This window comes from Cygnus olor, chromosome 3 (assembly GCF_009769625.2).
Source record: "Cygnus olor isolate bCygOlo1 chromosome 3, bCygOlo1.pri.v2, whole genome shotgun sequence".
NCBI classification, from domain to species: domain Eukaryota; kingdom Metazoa; phylum Chordata; class Aves; order Anseriformes; family Anatidae; genus Cygnus; species Cygnus olor.
This window is the reverse complement of record NC_049171.1, coordinates 118777078-118795439: the sequence shown is the minus strand read 5'-3', so window position 1 is coordinate 118795439 and position 18362 is coordinate 118777078. Positions and strand designations below refer to the sequence as shown.

The window sequence follows — 18362 nt, the reverse complement described above, 5'->3', positions numbered from 1 at the left end:
AAGCGGGTTTTGTGTGTGTAATGTATCCATTATTCAAGTATCTTCTACAGAAAATGAACCTCAAGTAGAATAGAGGTTCCTTCCTTTAGACCACCAGCTAACTAGTGACGTGTATGTGTTGGTATGTTTTTCTTTTTAATGGCATTAAAACTCAGTAGGTGAAGTTCGTCCTTCCACAAAGGCATTGAAGAACTCGGGGGGCCTTTGCTGACTTCCACAGTAGGTGAATATTCACCCCTCTAATGTGGTTAAGATTTGGTCAGACAAACAAAAAGGAGTAAATACATTATGGTAAGAGATCTTTATTAAAAATTTTGTACATCGAAGGATTAACTGCTACATTTTAAACAAGAAATAAGATTTTACATATTACAAAAGATGCTATTAGTTCTTGAATTAGAAATAAATTTTATGAACACTGTACATGATGCATCCAAATTATAAGAGCAGGAATAGGACAGTGCCTGAAAATATATGATATAACTTAAGCAAATGCACTTAATTTGTAAAATGCAACATATTTCTGGAAAAATGGCATGTTAACTTCTGTCTGAAAATGCTGTATCCCTCTAACTAGTAACCACCAACAGTGTTCTTGGGAGCAAGCACTGACGCAAGTGCCCAGTGTGGTGTTTTTCCATTTGGAGTTCTTCATTGTTGGAGAAACTTTCTTACTATGGTCTGTTTGTCTTGGAGACAGCAGAATGGCACAGTTAACACAATCTGCATATAAAAACCCAATGCAAAACACTTCTTACAACATAACTTTACCCCCAACCCAGATTAGAAAAACCAACTGATAGCACATAAATGTCTACAGAAATAGATTTTTATTGACTTATTTTTGTTACAAAGTTAGTTAAAAAGAAATATATTTTAGCTTATCAGATAACCGTTACTTTGTGTATCATTCATACTATATTTTTTTCCTTTTGAGATTGTCAGTAGCTGCATTAGAATTTAAAAATAAAAACAACAAAAGATCACCTTTAATTGCATGACCTATTTGGCTAGGAAGGGTGTGAAGTTTTACAGGAGAGCATGAACATACAGTTCTCATACGAAAGTGTAGTATGTATCTAGGCCAAGTAAGGTAATAAAAAAGATTGAAATCTTTATACAGAAAGTGACAATGCCCATGTTATACTATGGAACACATCTACTAATTTTGAATTACACGTGTAATGTGTGGATTAAAGATATCACTTTACTAAACAAATAAAAAAAAAGAGCAAAATCTATAAATAAAATAGTAAGTGCTTTCTTTAAGATAATATTCTTTGGCCGCTTTAAGTGCCAGCGGAGGGTTACTGGAAACCCCTAAAATGCGTAAGGTCCCACTATTATCGTTAGCCTCAACACCGAGCTTGTACGGTAATTCAAGCTGTTGACTGTTAGCATCTCCAGATCCACGATGTGTTCTCTTGGTCCCGATAGGGATTTCACCAGCACCAGCATTGCACTTACGGCACTTGTTTGCTGAAAGAAAGGAGGGAAAAAGTTTAATTCAAATTTAAAAAGATTCCCTAGCTGTATCAAGGGACTGCTTGTGTGTTACTGCGCCACAAAAATGCTCTGTCTCAGCGCAGAGATGCACAATGTAAGTATTATTTTAACATTTTTAAATGGTCATGACTAATCTCACACCTGGCTTTGCTGGAGGGGAAGCTTTACCTGACTAGGGCTCAGAGGAATAAACTGCGCTGCAAAATCTGTTCCTGGTTATACTGACTCTCCTAAAGGATCTGAAAAGTGGTAATCTATCCCAGGATGTTTTTTTGTTTTACCCCCATCTATCAGCTTTTAAAATACATGAAGAATAAGTACACGAAGAGAAACCTAATGTATTTAACAGTGATGTAGCTTGTTCAGTGGAGGAAACTCTAGGTCCATGCCATGGCTCATACTCCAGAAGCTGTTTTCCCTGAAAAACTGGGAATTTTTGCAACTTCTATGCCTGTTGCTGCCCCTCTTATAGCCCCCTGGGGCTCTTTCCAGGCGTTGTGCTGCTGGCCCTGTGATGTGACTGAAAGATGGCATGCCACTGGCTTGTAAAAAGGCTTCAAAATGTACAGATGATAAAAAGGGTACAGATCTCTCCCTTTACCTATGATAATTTTTTCCCTATGTGGACTGAGTAGGTTAAACAAAGGAATCCATGTCCAGAGACCTCACTCAGACTTGACTCAAACAATGGGAATAATTTCTAGGCAAGCCTTTGTTTACTGCGGTGCTTTGGCAGGAATAAACACATGCTTCCTTATTTAAGACCTGTGATTTCTTGTTGGGTGGCAACAGAAGATCGGAATTGTCAGTCTAAAAGTCGGTCTGGAGGCTGGGTTGGAGTCCTATCCTACCTAGAGCTGGAGTGAACTTGTTCTTAAGAGTTGTCGACCTTAAATAACGGTTGGTATTTTGGGAGTAGGCATGGGGTTTCGATGTGCAATAAATCCAGGAAAGAGAAATCCAGGGAAGAGCACTGGCTTACAGTCAGTACCAGAACAAGTCAGACAAGCGAGGAGTTCCTTGTTCCCATCCTGGGGAGACTTGGTGTAAATAGGCAATGCTATATCTTGGTTTACTTTTCTATTGTACTATTAAAACACTGAAATCTTTGGATTTGTAGAAAAATAGATAAATTAAAACTTTCTAACTAATAACTCTGTTTTAAATTTTCTGGGCTGTTTCTGTTTTACTGAGTGTAAAGCCACATAAAACAAAGGATTTTCCAGGAATTTGTCCATATTAAGCTTACAAAAAAAGTCTGATTTCAAAAATCTTAAGCTAGATCTTACAGACAGTTTCATTCATGTGTATCTACTCGCATTCGTTGTACCAGCAGGAAATACTGCTGCCATAAGTCACTTGAACTTCTGGTTTTCTGAAACTGCTGCAGCACTGAAGAAAAAGTTCTCGCTCAACACAATCTTGGTTGCAAGTTTGTCTGAATTTATCATTTGAAATCAGCACTCCATCCCAAGCTATTCCTGACTTAATTTCTTTCTTGTGTGTGGGGAATTAAGAATGTACAAAGAATCTTTCTATGACCCTCTTCTAAATACATACACATGGGACATTGGTGCAGGGTGAAAAGCAGAGCTGTTTTGTGAATCTGATGTGATTGCTAAATATTCATGAATGTTACTGGTGTTCCTTTCAAGTGACTACAATGGGTTGATTCTCAGTCTGTGGAGTTATTGGGCAGAGCAGGTAAAAGCTTTTTGAAGTCTGTAAACCAAGTACATTCAATAAGGGAATATTAAAAAGCTGATAAACTTTCTATGCTGTATTTCTCTTATAGGAACACTTGATGGAGTTGTCAAAATGGCAAGACACCTCGGTAGCACCAGTGGTTTTATATCCTGCTCAGGGTCTGACTTCAACCAATACTCACTCTCAGGTAAAATTCTCCATTTTCATTTCCAGACTTGATCCGGAATGTATTAATAGTATTAGGATAAATAGTGGTTGCCTGAATCTGGAAGATATCAGAGGGCACTGTTCTGTCTGAACGGATGCTCATGTATTTGTACACAACAGAGTAAGGCAGCTCTCGGCAAATGGCGTTTGATACAGGGCAGACACAGCGGCTGAAAAACAAAAATGGATAAACTTGATACTTGAAAACATGATTTCTGTTGTATTTGATTGTGTTGCCTGTTGAGAATAACCCTAAAAAAACTCTCTGGCTTTCTCTTACTTCTCAGATGTTAGGACATAAGGCTCTTGACAAGGATTTCTTGGGTAACAACGAAATCCTCCATGGTAATTCCAGCAAATTTCATCCTCTCTGCATTCATTAGTAGTCTCACACTCATTTATGTCTAGGAGGAAGAAGAAGGAACTGTGTTAAAGCAGATTTAAATCGAGTTTGCTATGAAAAGAAACAAAACAAAACAAAAAAAAAAACCCACCACCAACAAGCCACCTGCTTGTCTATTGAAACTCAACAGATTTCTATGTTATTTTTCACCTGCTTTTCCAAGGCCTTGCTATAAAGGATTTGGAACAGTAGAAATGGAACAAATTTGTTTACCACATCTTAATCAAGTCTGAAGATCTTTAGTTGACTAAAGAAACACATTAGTCATAGTACATGTAATGCAACTGTAGAAACCCTGAGTTCCTAGTTGGCAATGAATCATTTTCTAGCACAAGGTATCTTACAGGCAGAGGAAAGAGGCTTTGAGAAAGAATGTCATTTCATGCTTTTTGCAGGATCTCACTTAATTGCTTAGGTTTCATGGTCTAACTAAATGCTTAGTTAATATTTATAGCTGTAGTTAAACTAAAGTAGCTTTGGAAGAAATCATGGTGTGTTTATTTTTATGTGAAGTAGAGCTTCTTTTTTTTTTTTTTTTTTAACCCTGGGAAAATGACCTTGAATGCAAATGGGGACTGTCAGCTTTGTGATGCTCTGTTATCCTGGCAGTGTCAGACCCAACCCCTGTCTATCCATATGCTTGCCTGAAACTAACCCAGCCCCAGAAAGGGCTTATTCAAATGTAAGCTCTGGGAAGGCCCAAACAGATTTATTTATTTATTTTTTTTAGGTGGTCAAACAACCCACCCTAAGATACTCAGTATCAGTTGCTATTCTTAAGAATGATAAGAATCTAAATTGATTTCTCAAAAAGAGCCACCATTGCACAACACTACCATAAACAATTTATTTCCTCAACCCTTTCTGACAATAACTAGCACACCTATTTCTAAAAATAAAGATTGTGAAATCAGGTTCTGGATTACTAAAACAATGATTCTTGCACTTTTTCTGTAACTGTAAAGAGACATTTAGCACCAGTGAGGAAAATGAACTTTGCAACTGTGATCCTGGTATTTGGTGGCACCTAGCTGTAACTGAACAACTGACCAGAATGTTTATTTTCCAAACACAATATAAATAATCTACTCAAAATTCTTGCTTTCTTTCCTCCTGTTATCAGAAAGAACATATCTTTCCTTTCTGCTCTGGCTGCGCTTAGAAACCTCTATAAAAAGAAACAGATATAAAGCAATGCCCAATGTCTGTAATAAATGACCTGATTTTTTCTGAGACATTTATCTCTGGAACTTAGACTCCTCACCACCTACACATCCAAGACCAGCTTTACTTAAGGATTACGAAAGTTGAAAATTTTATCCTAAGCATCTGAAAAACTTAGAGTTTGAGCTGAAAGATTCAAATAAAAGGAATTAATATAAAATATACTGTCAATCATCAAATGCGTCAACATATTTTGCTAGCCTAACAATACTGTCATGAAATATAAACACTTAGATAAGCATTCTTAGGCTTGTGTGAAATGGTGTTACCAGTAATGCAATATTGGGACTGTCAAGATGGGGCACTTACCTTGACATGTTCTGCCTCCTACTACCTGGTAACCTTCAGGGCAGACACATGAGAATTTTCCTGGTTCGTTGACACACTGATATTGACATATGTAACTGGAAGTTCTGCATTCATCAGTATCTGCAGAGAGAAGAACTTAAGCTTAATTTTTTCTTTAACATCTACCTTTCTACAAAACTAAATATAACACCTAGATGCTGGTTCTAACAGAAGAAAAATTCCTTAAAAAGAGGAAGCTCTCAAAACTCTTAACTTACTGCTTAACACCTCAAGGTTGCAAACTGAAGGTCTGGTTGTACTTTTTATTTTTTTTTTTAATGAGAAATTTTAAATTTAAAAAAATGAGAAATGCATTTATTTGAGGAAGTAGAAGGTAAATTAAGACTTCTGAACAAGTTTGGGAAAACCTCTGTAGAGAAAATCCATAGTTTTTGTATTCTAGAAGTGATTACTTCCACAGAAAAGTAGATGTGAGATTAGCTAGTGTAGCAAAACTATTGTCTTTGTGCGCTAATGGAGCAGCTCTTTGGGAAAGAGGCTAAAGTCTCTTTTTAGTCTTCAAATATTATTTGATATATGCTTTTCTTTTTCTTAATCCTTGTGTAACCATCAGCCCCTTGCCAGAGAATTGTAGCACAAACCTGATTTTAACACTGCTATTACGCAGAAGTGAAATTAAACCAATGCAAACTAGAGAATGGCTTGGAAAACAGTGTACCGCCCTCCTAGTACCTCTGAGCCTTGAGCCCAGCTCTTGATTTTTGTCAGGGATTATACTGAAGGCTGCATAGTTGCTGCTCCCTGTTCTGTTTGCTTGCAAGTAGGATTAGCTTAAGAAGCTTGGAGGGGGAGCATCTGTAATAGCTCTGCTGGCTTGTTCAGGAGGGCAGTGGTAAACCAAAAAGACCTCTTTGGCTCAAAGACTGGTAGAAGGGATATGGGCTTTACGGGTGAGATCATCGTGTCCAAAGGGAGATTAGAGGAATCCTGTGGAGGCACTGGCAGACGAAATAAAGTGTTGATTGTATAAACATCAGGAGACATGCTGTTTGTATACACAGGCTTGAAAGCACCTCAAAAGCACAATTGTTGTTTCCTTACAGTCAAATTTAAGGTCTTTATTTTCAGATGAACCTAACAGCACACAGAATTTCACTTGTTTTTTGGTTTGCATTCCTTTCCAATTCATTTAATGGTCATCAGCATTAGACCACACACAATTCAAGTGTTTGTGAAATAAATATTCAGAAGCCTTATTCTCTCTCATTCTCTCTCTGTTCTCTAGTAATGTCTGTCCTGTTTTGTACTTACTGTTAATGAGACACCTGAATGCAGCTGCAGCTACTAAGGTGTGTATCAGCAATGGTATTTGCAACATTAAAATAAAAAAAAATAAAATTGTCTTAATTTTTTTTGGCTACAACTCGCTCCCACATTGTGTTTCCACTTGAATTGTATCCCTTAGTTCACAGAGGCTTCTGAGAAAATAAATCAGAAATGGTTGCTCCTCTAAGAAAAATAATTGCTTACCTTCACAGTTGATTCTGTCACTGCTTAACTCAAACCCTGGGTTACACTGACAAATGAAAGAACCCAGTATATTGTAACACTGTTGTGCGCACGGGTTATTGGCATCACATTCATTTATGTCTGAAAAGAAAAATTACAGATCTTTATCTTTTGCACCTAGTAATTAGGCTGATTAAGTGGATTAAGTCTGTGCCTAGTGCTTAGCAGGACCTCGGTTGATTATATCAATACAGGTCTGCAGTCACTGGAACAATGTCAGATCTATGCTTTACATTCCATGTAGAAAAAGTATTTTTCCAGGAATGAGAGTTATTCTAATGTGTAATGAATTCTTCCAATAATGTTTAGTGTGGCTATTAAACCTCACATTCCAGTGTCTTTTTTCAGGTATGAAATGCCAAGTCTATAAATAATTGATATAAGGAACACATACAGATAAGACCTCTCAGCATGCAGTGGTTAAGATCTGAGCTATTTATTACTCCTAAAATTTGTTCTTTTAAGTTCCATTACAATTATAACACGAGCCTTTTAAGCCAGTATAGTTTTGCAATGCTCCAAGGCCTAGACCATATGGGGGGGGGGTTCTATGCTAGATTTCTCATCGTGTGCAATCCGAAGAACATATGTGAGAACACGGCAATATAAGAGAAGAAATTTTAATGCAAGGTTTATGTAAGTGTAATCACCTCTGCAATTTACAGTGCTTATTTTTATAGGCTGCTAATTATTGCTCCTTTGTCATATGCTAAAATCTACAGTGAATTTTCCCTTGTGTGCCTTCCCTGCATATTTTCCATTCATTTGTGTTCATCAGCTATACTCGTTAGTAGAGAGCTGCATTTTAAATGATTTTTGAATTCATAGCTTTTGTAAGTACATATAAATGTCAGCAACACTTTCATCTACAGATACAACTTTTAAAACTGACAAAGATGACTAAGATCTGGCATTCACAAGAACTAAACCAATGAGGAGGATATTAATTATCTCTATGATCCTTCTCTTTATGATGAATGGTAATAGGGGAGAAATGATTACCAAGCATTTTTCGTTCTTTTAGTTGATTTCTGGCAATGGTGTGAAGAATGTACATTATGACAACGCTACCAGAAGGAATAATAAGCGAGCCAAAGCCACAATTCCATTTGTTACCCTTCCAAGAAATATTGACCCACTTTCAATATGTGCAAAAGTTGTAACAAATGTAATCGGTACAGCTGTGAAGTATGACTTCTGCCAGATGACTGTTGCAGATGTGAAAGTCTGTCTTGATGCAGCAGTCACTCTTTTACAGATTTTTGTGTAAGGATTTACTTTACCTTTTATGGTGGGAGTATGACTTGCTGGGCTGGGAGGCCAGCAGGAGTCAGAAGGGATTTCTTGGTGAAGCACCTAGCGAACTTGGAGCTTCATATGGAAGTGTAATTGAAAGAAAGCACCTTACATTTGAGCCATGGGAAGGGGCAAATGACATAACTCATCATGTGGTTACATTGAGTCCACATGCAATATTTCACCTATTTGGTGAGAAAACAAATGCCTGTCACCACAGTGCTATGTAGCATGCCTGCCTGTGTATATATAGCCATAGAGAACTCGCAGCCATCTCCATCACCAGTCTCTTGATTTAACGTGGCCATTCTCCCATTCCTAGCTGAGATCCCAATTCTGTTAAAGTCAACAGCCAAATTATTGATTTCCCAGGAGCTGGAATTTCAGATCCAAGAGAGTGTTGCACGAGAAGGGAAATTGCTCAGAAAATGAAAGTTTATGTTCCTCTGATTCAGTACTCAGAACATGAAAGGATTTAACCTACCTTGATGTGCAAGTTGCTAGGCTACATATCTCCTACTCTTCCTAAAGCCCTCTGCTTGGAAGCTTGGAAAAAACATAGGGCTAAGCAAAACTTTGCTGGTGTTCAATATGGCTATTCTTGTGCCTTAGCCAAAATCAGGAAAGCAATCTTCTGACTTCCTACCTAGTTTTATTCCAAAAACATGCAAAAAAAATGAAATGGCAACACAAGTTTTGTTCTTTATAGCTATTCTTAACAATGCTCTTGCCTTTTTAGTAGTATCACTGAGAAGTTTGTGTTCTGGAGAATTATCAGCTTTAAGAAATAGCATCCTTCTACCAAGTATGTACATTTAATATGAACTTTTTCAGTACCTTGCACTTCAGTAGACATAGTTTCCTTTTTATTATTACTATCTCTAATTGCTCTAGATCAGATCTCATTTCAAACTTTGCGGCAGACTTAAGGCTTCCCTTAGTGCTTTACTTTTAAGGGGATGAACGTGGCTTTTGTAGTGACCCCTCGTTTTCATTTGTAGTAGTATTTTCCAGAGATTCGTGTTTGACATGTAAATGCTTTTTCATCACTACATTTATCGTGTGCTGAGGATAATTACACTTAACTGTTTTGCTCCCCCTGGTTTCCGTTTCCAGCCTCTGTGTTGTAAAACTGGGAATTATACCATGAAAGCAAGTAATACTGAAAAAGCAATCCACCAGAACTGAAAGAATAATTAAATCAAAGATTAAATAATGAATGTAAACCTCCAGAGGTCAGTTGCCAAACTAGGTGCTCCTCAGAAACGTAGAACAGAATGGGTTTTCCATGAGGCTCTGATTTTCTAATTCACCAGTACTTCTCAGATCACTTGCAAGACAGCTTCTCTATACAGCAACTAGTATAACATATTGGTTGGAATTTATTTCCTTTAGTAAGTTGGGATGAAGACACTTAAATCATAACCGTGGCAAGTCATGTGTCAGTATTTCTCTACACCAAGTGAGCTCGTGTAAGTGCACGCAGAGAAGTTCTTACCCACGCAGGTGTGGTTGTTGGACGCTAGCTGGAAACCAGCGTTGCACTGGCAATAATAGGAGCCGGGAGTGTTCACACATCGGTGGTGGCAGTATGGAGGCAGGGTGCATTCATCTATATCTGAGTAATGAAAAGAGAAATTAGCTCAAATGGCATCTTGGAAGTTCAGTGCTGCTGAAATTAACTGTGCTGCTGAATTAACTGTAAAGTTAATTGAACTTAACTAAAAGCAGAAAAAAGCTTATGTGGGGTAGATGTTGCTTCCATGGATATTAGGAATGCTTTACCCTTTTCTTTAACTTGTGTAAAAAATCTTTTATGCAGATTGTTTTCCGGCCACTAAGATCAATACATATGCTAATTTTACTTTTTAGTCAGTTCCACTGTAGTCCTTAGTTTTACTTTGCATAGGCAAAACCCAGGTTGTTTGGTTCTGCTTTTCAGCCAGAAGATGATCTGTCTCATGGTCAGACTTAAGGCTGACCAACAGAGTGACTGTAACTTGCACCTCATCTAACCAAAACTTCAGATGCAGCACGCTTAGCTTATACTAAATCTTTTCAGCTCTGTTAGGACAAGTCCAAACTTTCCCTGTGAGGACAGAAGATTAGTGGCCCTGAAAAAGAAACAGATGGCTGTGCTTCCACAGGGATCCCCCAGAAACTGGCTGGGTTCCCTGGGGGCTGCTGTCCCTCCTGCGTGCCTTTGGATACAGCAGCACCAGCACCTTCTGGCTGCGCTCTGGTGCTGAGGAAGGCGAGCAGCCTGGCTGGAGCTGTGCTATCTCAGGCGGTATTAACTTTCCCCAGACTCTCCCTGCAGATTAGCCCTGGTTGTGAGGTGGAGCAGACTGCCTTTCCAAGTTTCAGCATTCCTAATGTGCACTGGAGCAGGGTTTTCACCTGCAATCCACACAAAATGTGCAACAGCTTCCCCCCCCCCCTTTTTTTTTTTTACCTCTGCATTTTAAAAGGCATCCTTACATTCTGGAGGAGATAATGCCTGTTTGTCTGCAATTTTTTAAGCTATGCTGCAACGCTGATTGTGCATGTATGTGCAGCAGTTGTCTTTAGTTGTGGCCTGCTTGATCTTGGTAGAGAAATCCGTGCCGTGTTCTGTACATGTACACAATGTGAGATTTCAAAGGCTCAACGCTCAGACAAATAATACCAGTTTTCACTGGAACAAAGAAAGGCACTTCCCATATCCATGCCAGATCTTGAGTTTCCTACCTCCAGCTGTTTCCACCATAGATGTGTTTAAAAAGAGGCCAAGATTTTTTATTTTTTATGACAAGGAAAGTTTGTTTTAATATCAAGTGAAAAAATAATCATTAGAAGTTAACTCTTTTTCTGTCAATTTTGCAGTCACTTTTTGGAGCTAAACTTAGTGAAGTGTTTTGGATGGGTTTGAATGAAAAGGCTTACGCTGGAAAAACTCCTGGCTATCCGTACAGTAGTGATTATTGCTGTAACTCTTCCGTTGCAGGGAAATTCTGAAGCAGAAATTGAATGTATTAGGAGGCACAGCAGACCTCTTGCATCCTTGACTTTACAGGACCAAGCTCTTAAAAGTTGCTGTTTAAAAACCTGGTTATACAATATAGGCATATAAGCAATGCTTTACTTTTTAAGCTTTGTATTTATGCATGTAAATGCTTACAGGATCAGACTCTAATTCAGTGGGAGTTCTCCTTGCAGTATTAGGCTCTTGTGCACATCAGCTCCAAGCAGATCCAAGGGCTGAGTGTAATCTAATCAATTCTGCCAAATCTTCTGTTTGAACTAATGCTGGAAGACAACTCATTCTATCTTCAATCCTATGTTTCAGAAAAGACTAATTTTGTGATAGGTGAACAAGCAATTTCTTTACAAAAATTTTTTTTTAAAAATCAAAGAAATGGTTAGTGCATTTTGATAAAAAAAACAATGAATTGTTAAAAATGAGTCCTTTTCTTCCTCCAACTTGAAGCCAAAAAGGTCTGGAAAAATTTGTTCAAATTTGAGAGAAACATTTCCTCCCATATGGAGAACCTCTATCAAGGTCTGGTCCCAAGAACATTTTCTGGCAAAGTTGTTAAAAATAAATAAATAAATAAATCCCCAAAGACAGTGTTTATTCTGAAATGCTGACAGTATGAAGAGTAGCGATGTACTGGTAATTTAGGTCAGTGTGTAATATGTAACACAGGTGTTATTCTTGGTTTTGACCTAAATAAGAGAAGGGAAATCTTGCTTTCCTGACCTCTTCATGTGTGGATTTAGATGCATAACTGTATTCACATGTAGATAGAAGGGTGTATCATACTGCTTCTTTTGAGAGCTGTAAGATGTCTAGTAGGGTTTTCAGGTAGTAGCCTGGGTCTTGACATTAAAAGTGCTACTGCACAGCAGTAATACAGTGTTCTACAAAATTAGATAAAACATGTTTAAAAATAAATATATCAGTGACCTGTCAAAGCTATTCCTGTGCCTACATTCCCAAATGACTCATCCTACTCTTGCACAGAGAACATGTTTTTCTGAGAACAACAACGAAAAAGCTTTTCTACTAGGCTGCATAAAATCAGTCTTGTGCTTAGAAGAGGTGGTCTTGAATGTCACCTGATGATGTATACATTTGATTCTCCTACTTCATAATTGTTTTCAATATCCCTGACAAACCTAAGGCTTAAGACTGGAGTGCCTATAAAACCATTTTATCCATTGAAATTGTGATTAAAGAGGTGCTAAAGGCTGAAGAAAGACTGCAGGAACAGAGTAATGGCACTTTCACATTATGTCCCCAAATGAGGACGGAATAGGAAAGATGCAGTGTTTATGCTGCACTTGGATTTAATTTAATGCTATACTTGTATAGGTCCCAAAGGTGCCAACAGTTGATTTTGGCCTAAGAAATAAAGCATAGTGGTTTATAAGTTGCAAATATCATATACCTGCATTCAGAGTTTCCATCTCTTTCATTTCTACTCATAAAACCTAGACTGAAACAGACTGTGCAAGGGGGCTCTGCAGAGCAGGGATTAGGTCTGTGTGAAGGTAGGGCTTTGTCCTGCAGATCTGGATTCAAATCTCACTGAGGTCAGTGGAAAGACACATTTTACTTCGCTGCTATAGAAGACTTCTGACTGTATCTGGGACATTAGGCAATACCCCAATACAAATAATAAACACAGTGGTAACTAGTAAGAAAATTAATCTTGTGAAGTTCAACTCTGTGTTGATTATACTTAAAATAGTTTCTAGTTACATGCTTTTGTGATTAATTATTGTGATAAAGCAATTATTCCATTCCATTTTAAAAATAAACAGCTATTGTACAGTATACATACCCATGCATTTTGTTATAAAAGTTTGCAACTTCAGGTAACAAAAGAAAATAATTTAGTCTAAAGCAAGACTTACCAACGCATTGCTCCCCTCGTTTCTGATACCCTGGAGGACACTGGCAGCTGAAGGACCCTCTTAGATTGACACATACTTGGTCAGCTCTACAATTATGGGTTCCCGTTGCACATTCATCTATATCTTTATAAAAAGAGCAAATACACTATTAGTCATAGAACTTACTTAGAGTTACCTGTTGAAATGTTTTCCCTATTTTCAGGCTACTTACAAACGAAGGCAGCAAATTTGAAATACACTCAAGAAGTGATCTCAAAGCTTATTCCATTTGCAGGATATAAAATGTTACCAGATTTCTATTAGCTTTTAACTGCATTTGAAAACGTATCAGATACGGTTATTCTAAATAATCACATTTAATTTGTCAAATACCATTATTATTTGTAGTTATCATTATAAAACTTTTCATAGATGTCTTGCAGCTTTATGCTACTTAAATCATTTAACTTTTTTTTTCCTGTGCTGATTGTTTGTTGCATGCTGAATTACTCTGGAAAACTTCAGCAAAAGTAGTTCATCTGTTTCTCAAGAATGAGATGACTTTTTAGTATTAGCACAACAAAATATTTCTAAGACTGATCCTTTTGCATGGTTCCCGTACCCCATACTTTGGAGAGGAACTTGGAACTTGGTGTGTGGTGGCCTTCTCATCAGGAAGAGATCTGCCTCTTGTCATTCCCATGAAAATTCTCCTAATTCAATCTGTTAAAGTATTTGGAAATAGTGTACATCTGCTTGTATTTTAGCAGTACTGGACTGATACTTTTCTGTGTAATTCAGGTAGCTTTTCATTCACACTAAATGCAGGCTTATACAAGTATAAAAACATCTTGATTTTGCCTATTCATTAGAAAATGCTGGAGGTACTTAAATATAATTAAAGTGCATGTGCTGACAAATAACTTGCTTAAAATGGAATTGCAATTTGTTTTCTCATCCGAACATCCAAAATGTTAGAGAGCTTTTTATTGTAACCTGACACAGTACAGTGAAAGGACTTTTTAATTTTGGCATTCTACACAATTTGGAGACTCTAGGCTGAATAAACAAATTCCTTAAAACTTATGATCTCTAGTTTACAAATCTCAGCTGACCTCTCTATTTGTATAGGCACTTGGGACGTTAGAACATCACCAGTGGCAGATTCTGGGTGGTGCTTTGGAAAAAATGATGGATTCTTTCACATAGCAAATGAAAACAATTTTGACCACAAGATTCAATAAAAAATAAACCATCAACAGTTTGAATTGATTCTCAATGTTTGTCCTTCCTCAAATGCCCAAATATTTTACATACATTTTCTTTATCTGACAGGAAAAATAAAGTCCTTTTATGTTAGCCTGCTCTTTGCATTTCTGCATAGTAACAGTCCTAAAGCTGTTGTGCTGCTGCAGGACTTGCTGACCGCATTGTTCTGCAGTGACAGCTGAAAAGCACATTCTCAGGTGTAGAGATTTTCAGGGACTAGATCTGGCTGCCTCATACCAGCCTGACACATCATTAAAAGCTTGAGCCAAAGCACAGTGGAGTCAATGCAAGTCTTTGCAGGGACTTCGCTGGGCTTTGCATGTACTCCTACCTTCTGCAGAAGCTGAAAATAAAAGGGCTATAACGCTCAAACAGTTGAAATTCTTTTTTAAGTACGCACACTGTTGCGGATTGTACAGAACAGAAAATTGGATCCATAGCAACTTCATATATGAGTGAACTTAACATAAGCTAGCTTTTAAGGTGGGTTAGTTACAATACATTAAGTTGTTGTGTAGTCACTTGCATCCGCGGCTTGATTTCCATTTAGTTTATTTTTCTATGGAATAATAAGCTACTCAGCTAAAACAAAACAAGCTAGATTGACTTATGCACTCAGGATCTTTGATTTTTTTCCCAATCGTAAGTTCAGTTTGAAAGAAAAACAATTGTTCTAAAGTCCTGTTTGCCTGCTAGCCGCCTCCTCACTCAGAAACTCTCGGAGGACTTGATGCTGTGGCCACGAAGGTCCGTGTTTATAGGAACAGCCTTTTCATGCGGCTTGTGTCAAGGAGCCCTTTAGGGCTCTCCCAAGCTTCTAACTCCAGTTAGGGTCCTGAACTGGACTGCAACTCAGCTGTGGCTGTCTATGTATGTCCTGTCTGCCTTCTACATGTCATGAAAATGCAGATCAGTATGTGGAATATGCTTGGTGGATTTTATCCGTGCTTTTACTGTGCACTGTCATGGTACTTTTTGCTATTTTGGCTGTTTTTCTTGGATGGCTTCTTTTGAGATAGTTCCTAGGCTTGTTAGGCAAAGAGGTATGTGGGGGAAGAAGTATTGATGGGAGCCCTTTGAGAATGCCAGCCCTCTTGTTTTGTGGCCTTACCTGCATCTTCCCTGAACTGCCTAAGGTGGGAAGTAAAGGCGGACAGGAGAGGAGCTTCTGGCCTTCGCTGGGGAAGGGCAGCAGCCTGGCCTGCTTGGAGCACTTCTGCTCACGTCTGTGCTAAGGACTTGCTAATATGAAGGGAAGGCTGATGGCCTGAGGATTGTGTGTCAAGGAAAATACTGTGGGAGGAGAACAACAGGCAGCTATGCTAGGAGGGCTTCAGTGCTGGAACATTTAGTTCTGAAATCTCTAGTATTGCAATAATTACAGCCATGTCTACTATTGTGATTGATACAAGGGTGAGGAAGCGAGTGGAAGATTTCAGTGCTGAAAGTGGTGCCAAATGTGAATTGTATTGGTGTGATACCAGAAGCAGCCCAGCCCTTGTGTAAGGAAAGAAGCATTGGTGGATTTTGCAATGTGATGTTGCTGCACAGATCTCTGCATCTATGCTCTTAGTGAGGCCCAAAGAAATATTAAGCTTCTTGGCACACATCATTGTGACCTTAATCATCCTCCACTAGAGAAACATTTTTTTTCTAATTGTCCTGAAAGTTATTCAAGCAATGGAGTAGTGGAAGTCATCGAAGGAGGCAACATCAATGCTTGGGATGAGGTAGATCAGCACCATTTTTCTCAGGGGTGTTATTTACCAATAGACACAAACACATGCTTTTTCCCCCCATATAAAGTAGCATAATGTTGCAGTGGCATTGCCAATATTGACCTGGGACTTGCACTTATGTGTTTGTTCACGGTTCTTGAGTAGGTAGACTGCCTACATGCAGTTGTTTAGAGCCTCACTGAACTCTAATCTGAAGCTTTCAGATTGTTTTCTCACTTATGTCCCCACTGTATGAAAATTGCTAACTCCAAGGTCGCCTTTTCATAATTGTAAGAGCTTGTTTTTCCAGTTTATATCAGTTTTCCAATCTGTTAGATTCCTAGCTTATTTATCACAAGTTGCACAGTGCCCTCTGATCCTGACAGGGATCTGGAAGCTGCGTCAATTCCTACTTTAATCTGTATCAAATGCAATAAATACTGGGATGAAACAGTGATTACACAAAGCATGTGTTTTTCCTTAAATCTTACCATCTCATTCCATTTGATCTTCCTTGACAAAATCCCTGGATTTAAATGTGAAAAGTAAATGAGGATATTGGGAAGCCATCCTTCTGGTTTCCACCTATTGCAAACACCCACGACCAGATTGATTTGACGTGTGTGAAGGCATAGCAAGCTGGGGCAAGGCTGTGATAGAAACTCCTATAGGAACATCACAGAGCTCACCAGCTTTAATCCTGAGAGCAAGATAAATTTGTTTGACCTTTCCTCTCTAGCATGAATGTTTAATAATGTGTGTACGTGCATGTGTGTTTATAATAATTAAAAAAATTAAAACAAGACACTCCACTGCACACACTTGTCTCTCTGGGGAGAGGGTGAGAGAACAAATGTGACAGATGTTTGTCATGTTGCTTAATGCACTACTGGAAAGCACTCAAGATACCACAGTGATGAGTGCAGTATAAGAAACAGATCTAGAAAGAAAATAACGGGCTTTTACAAGCTCATTCTTGAGCATCTTTCATTTGCATCCTCTTTTCCAAATTTAGTGTCATCATGACAAAGTTTGTTTCTGTGTTCCGGCAACTGATGCTATAGCTGAAGCTTCTATCTCAAGCAAGTACCTTGTAATCTCTACCTTGAAAACACTTTCAACTCTTTCCTTGACACCTCTATATAAATATCATTTCTACATATTACACATCTGCTCACCCAGGTAGGCAATTTAAATTACATTGGTAACCTGTAATGAAAATGATCTTCTCTTAGCATCCTTCTTTCTTTATTTCTTTGTATTTTCTAATCTCAACTAATCTTTTAAAAGTTTGTGCTGTTCACTATGGATAAACAAGAGCTGTAGGTTTGTATTAAATTGTTGAAGAACTTGGTTGGCATTTGATCATTGATGCAGGCAACATATGAAATATAAATGAACTCTTAAACTCAGCGTATCTAAGATGTTGCTCAAATAATCGATAACTACCCTGCTATTGATGCTGTGACCAGTTGACATTTGCTTACATAAAAGACAAATAAAAAAGAGATGTAAAAGGTTGAGTAGCTGAGCTCATGACAGCAAAGAGCACTGCTGGGCAGCTGAGCTCTCCGTTCTCTCTGACCAACCATGCCTGAACAAACACCACAGCTAGGACTTCTCCTCTCGACTCCACTGGTTGCTTCTCCAGTATGAAAATCCAGGGGCCTTTAAGGGAAGCTATCATGAGACAGATGTTGCTTTGAGCCTATGAGTTCTAATATGAGCTTTAATGTAAATGTGTATTTTGTGATAGAGGTTTAATTCATTCTCTTGCATGTCAAAACACTGTAAAGCAAATCTTTACATCTCTGGTTAGCCAGGCTACCTGGCCTGACCTCAGTGGAGTCAAGATGCATTCAGTTGTGGCTAAAGCCATTTTATTCCTGGACAGTTGTTCTCTGGACAGTCACAGCCTCTGTAGTTGAACAATTTCCTTTGAAATAACTTGGGTGTCTTTATCAATCCTTTTGCAGATCTTACGTATTTGAAAATTGAGCTGGGTTATCTTCAGCATCTTGATCATTGTAATAATTGAACTCAGATAATTACATAGCCTTTCTGTAGGCCACCTGAGAGTGAACTGGTGTTATGGGGATGTCTTCTTACTTTAAATAGTTATAAATTTTAACAATATTTATTACATTGGTATTGGGATTGAGTGCTTTAATCTCCCTATGTTGCTTATGGGTGTTACATCCAGAATACTACCCTGACAGAAGGTTACAGTTTCAGAATCAAGCATTTGTGGGATTAGAAAGTTCAGAACTTGG

General features: G+C 38.2%; 1 protein-coding gene across 2 annotated transcripts in view; it reads right to left on the bottom strand.

The window, feature by feature from the left end:
• Nucleotides 1-289: 289 nt before the first annotated feature.
• EFEMP1 (EGF containing fibulin extracellular matrix protein 1) overlaps nucleotides 290-18362 on the bottom strand; it is a 48997-nt gene continuing 30924 nt past the window's right edge. For both annotated transcript variants that reach the window (XM_040553380.1, XM_040553381.1), the window contains exons 5-11: nucleotides 13124-13246; nucleotides 9720-9839; nucleotides 6887-7006; nucleotides 5357-5476; nucleotides 3701-3824; nucleotides 3395-3590; nucleotides 290-1479 (exon numbers count right to left, since the gene is read on the bottom strand). In XM_040553380.1, coding sequence (XP_040409314.1) covers nucleotides 1321-1479; nucleotides 3395-3590; nucleotides 3701-3824; nucleotides 5357-5476; nucleotides 6887-7006; nucleotides 9720-9839; nucleotides 13124-13246 — 962 coding nt within the window. In that variant the 3' untranslated portion in view covers nucleotides 290-1320. The remainder of the gene's footprint in view (nucleotides 1480-3394; nucleotides 3591-3700; nucleotides 3825-5356; nucleotides 5477-6886; nucleotides 7007-9719; nucleotides 9840-13123; nucleotides 13247-18362) is intronic.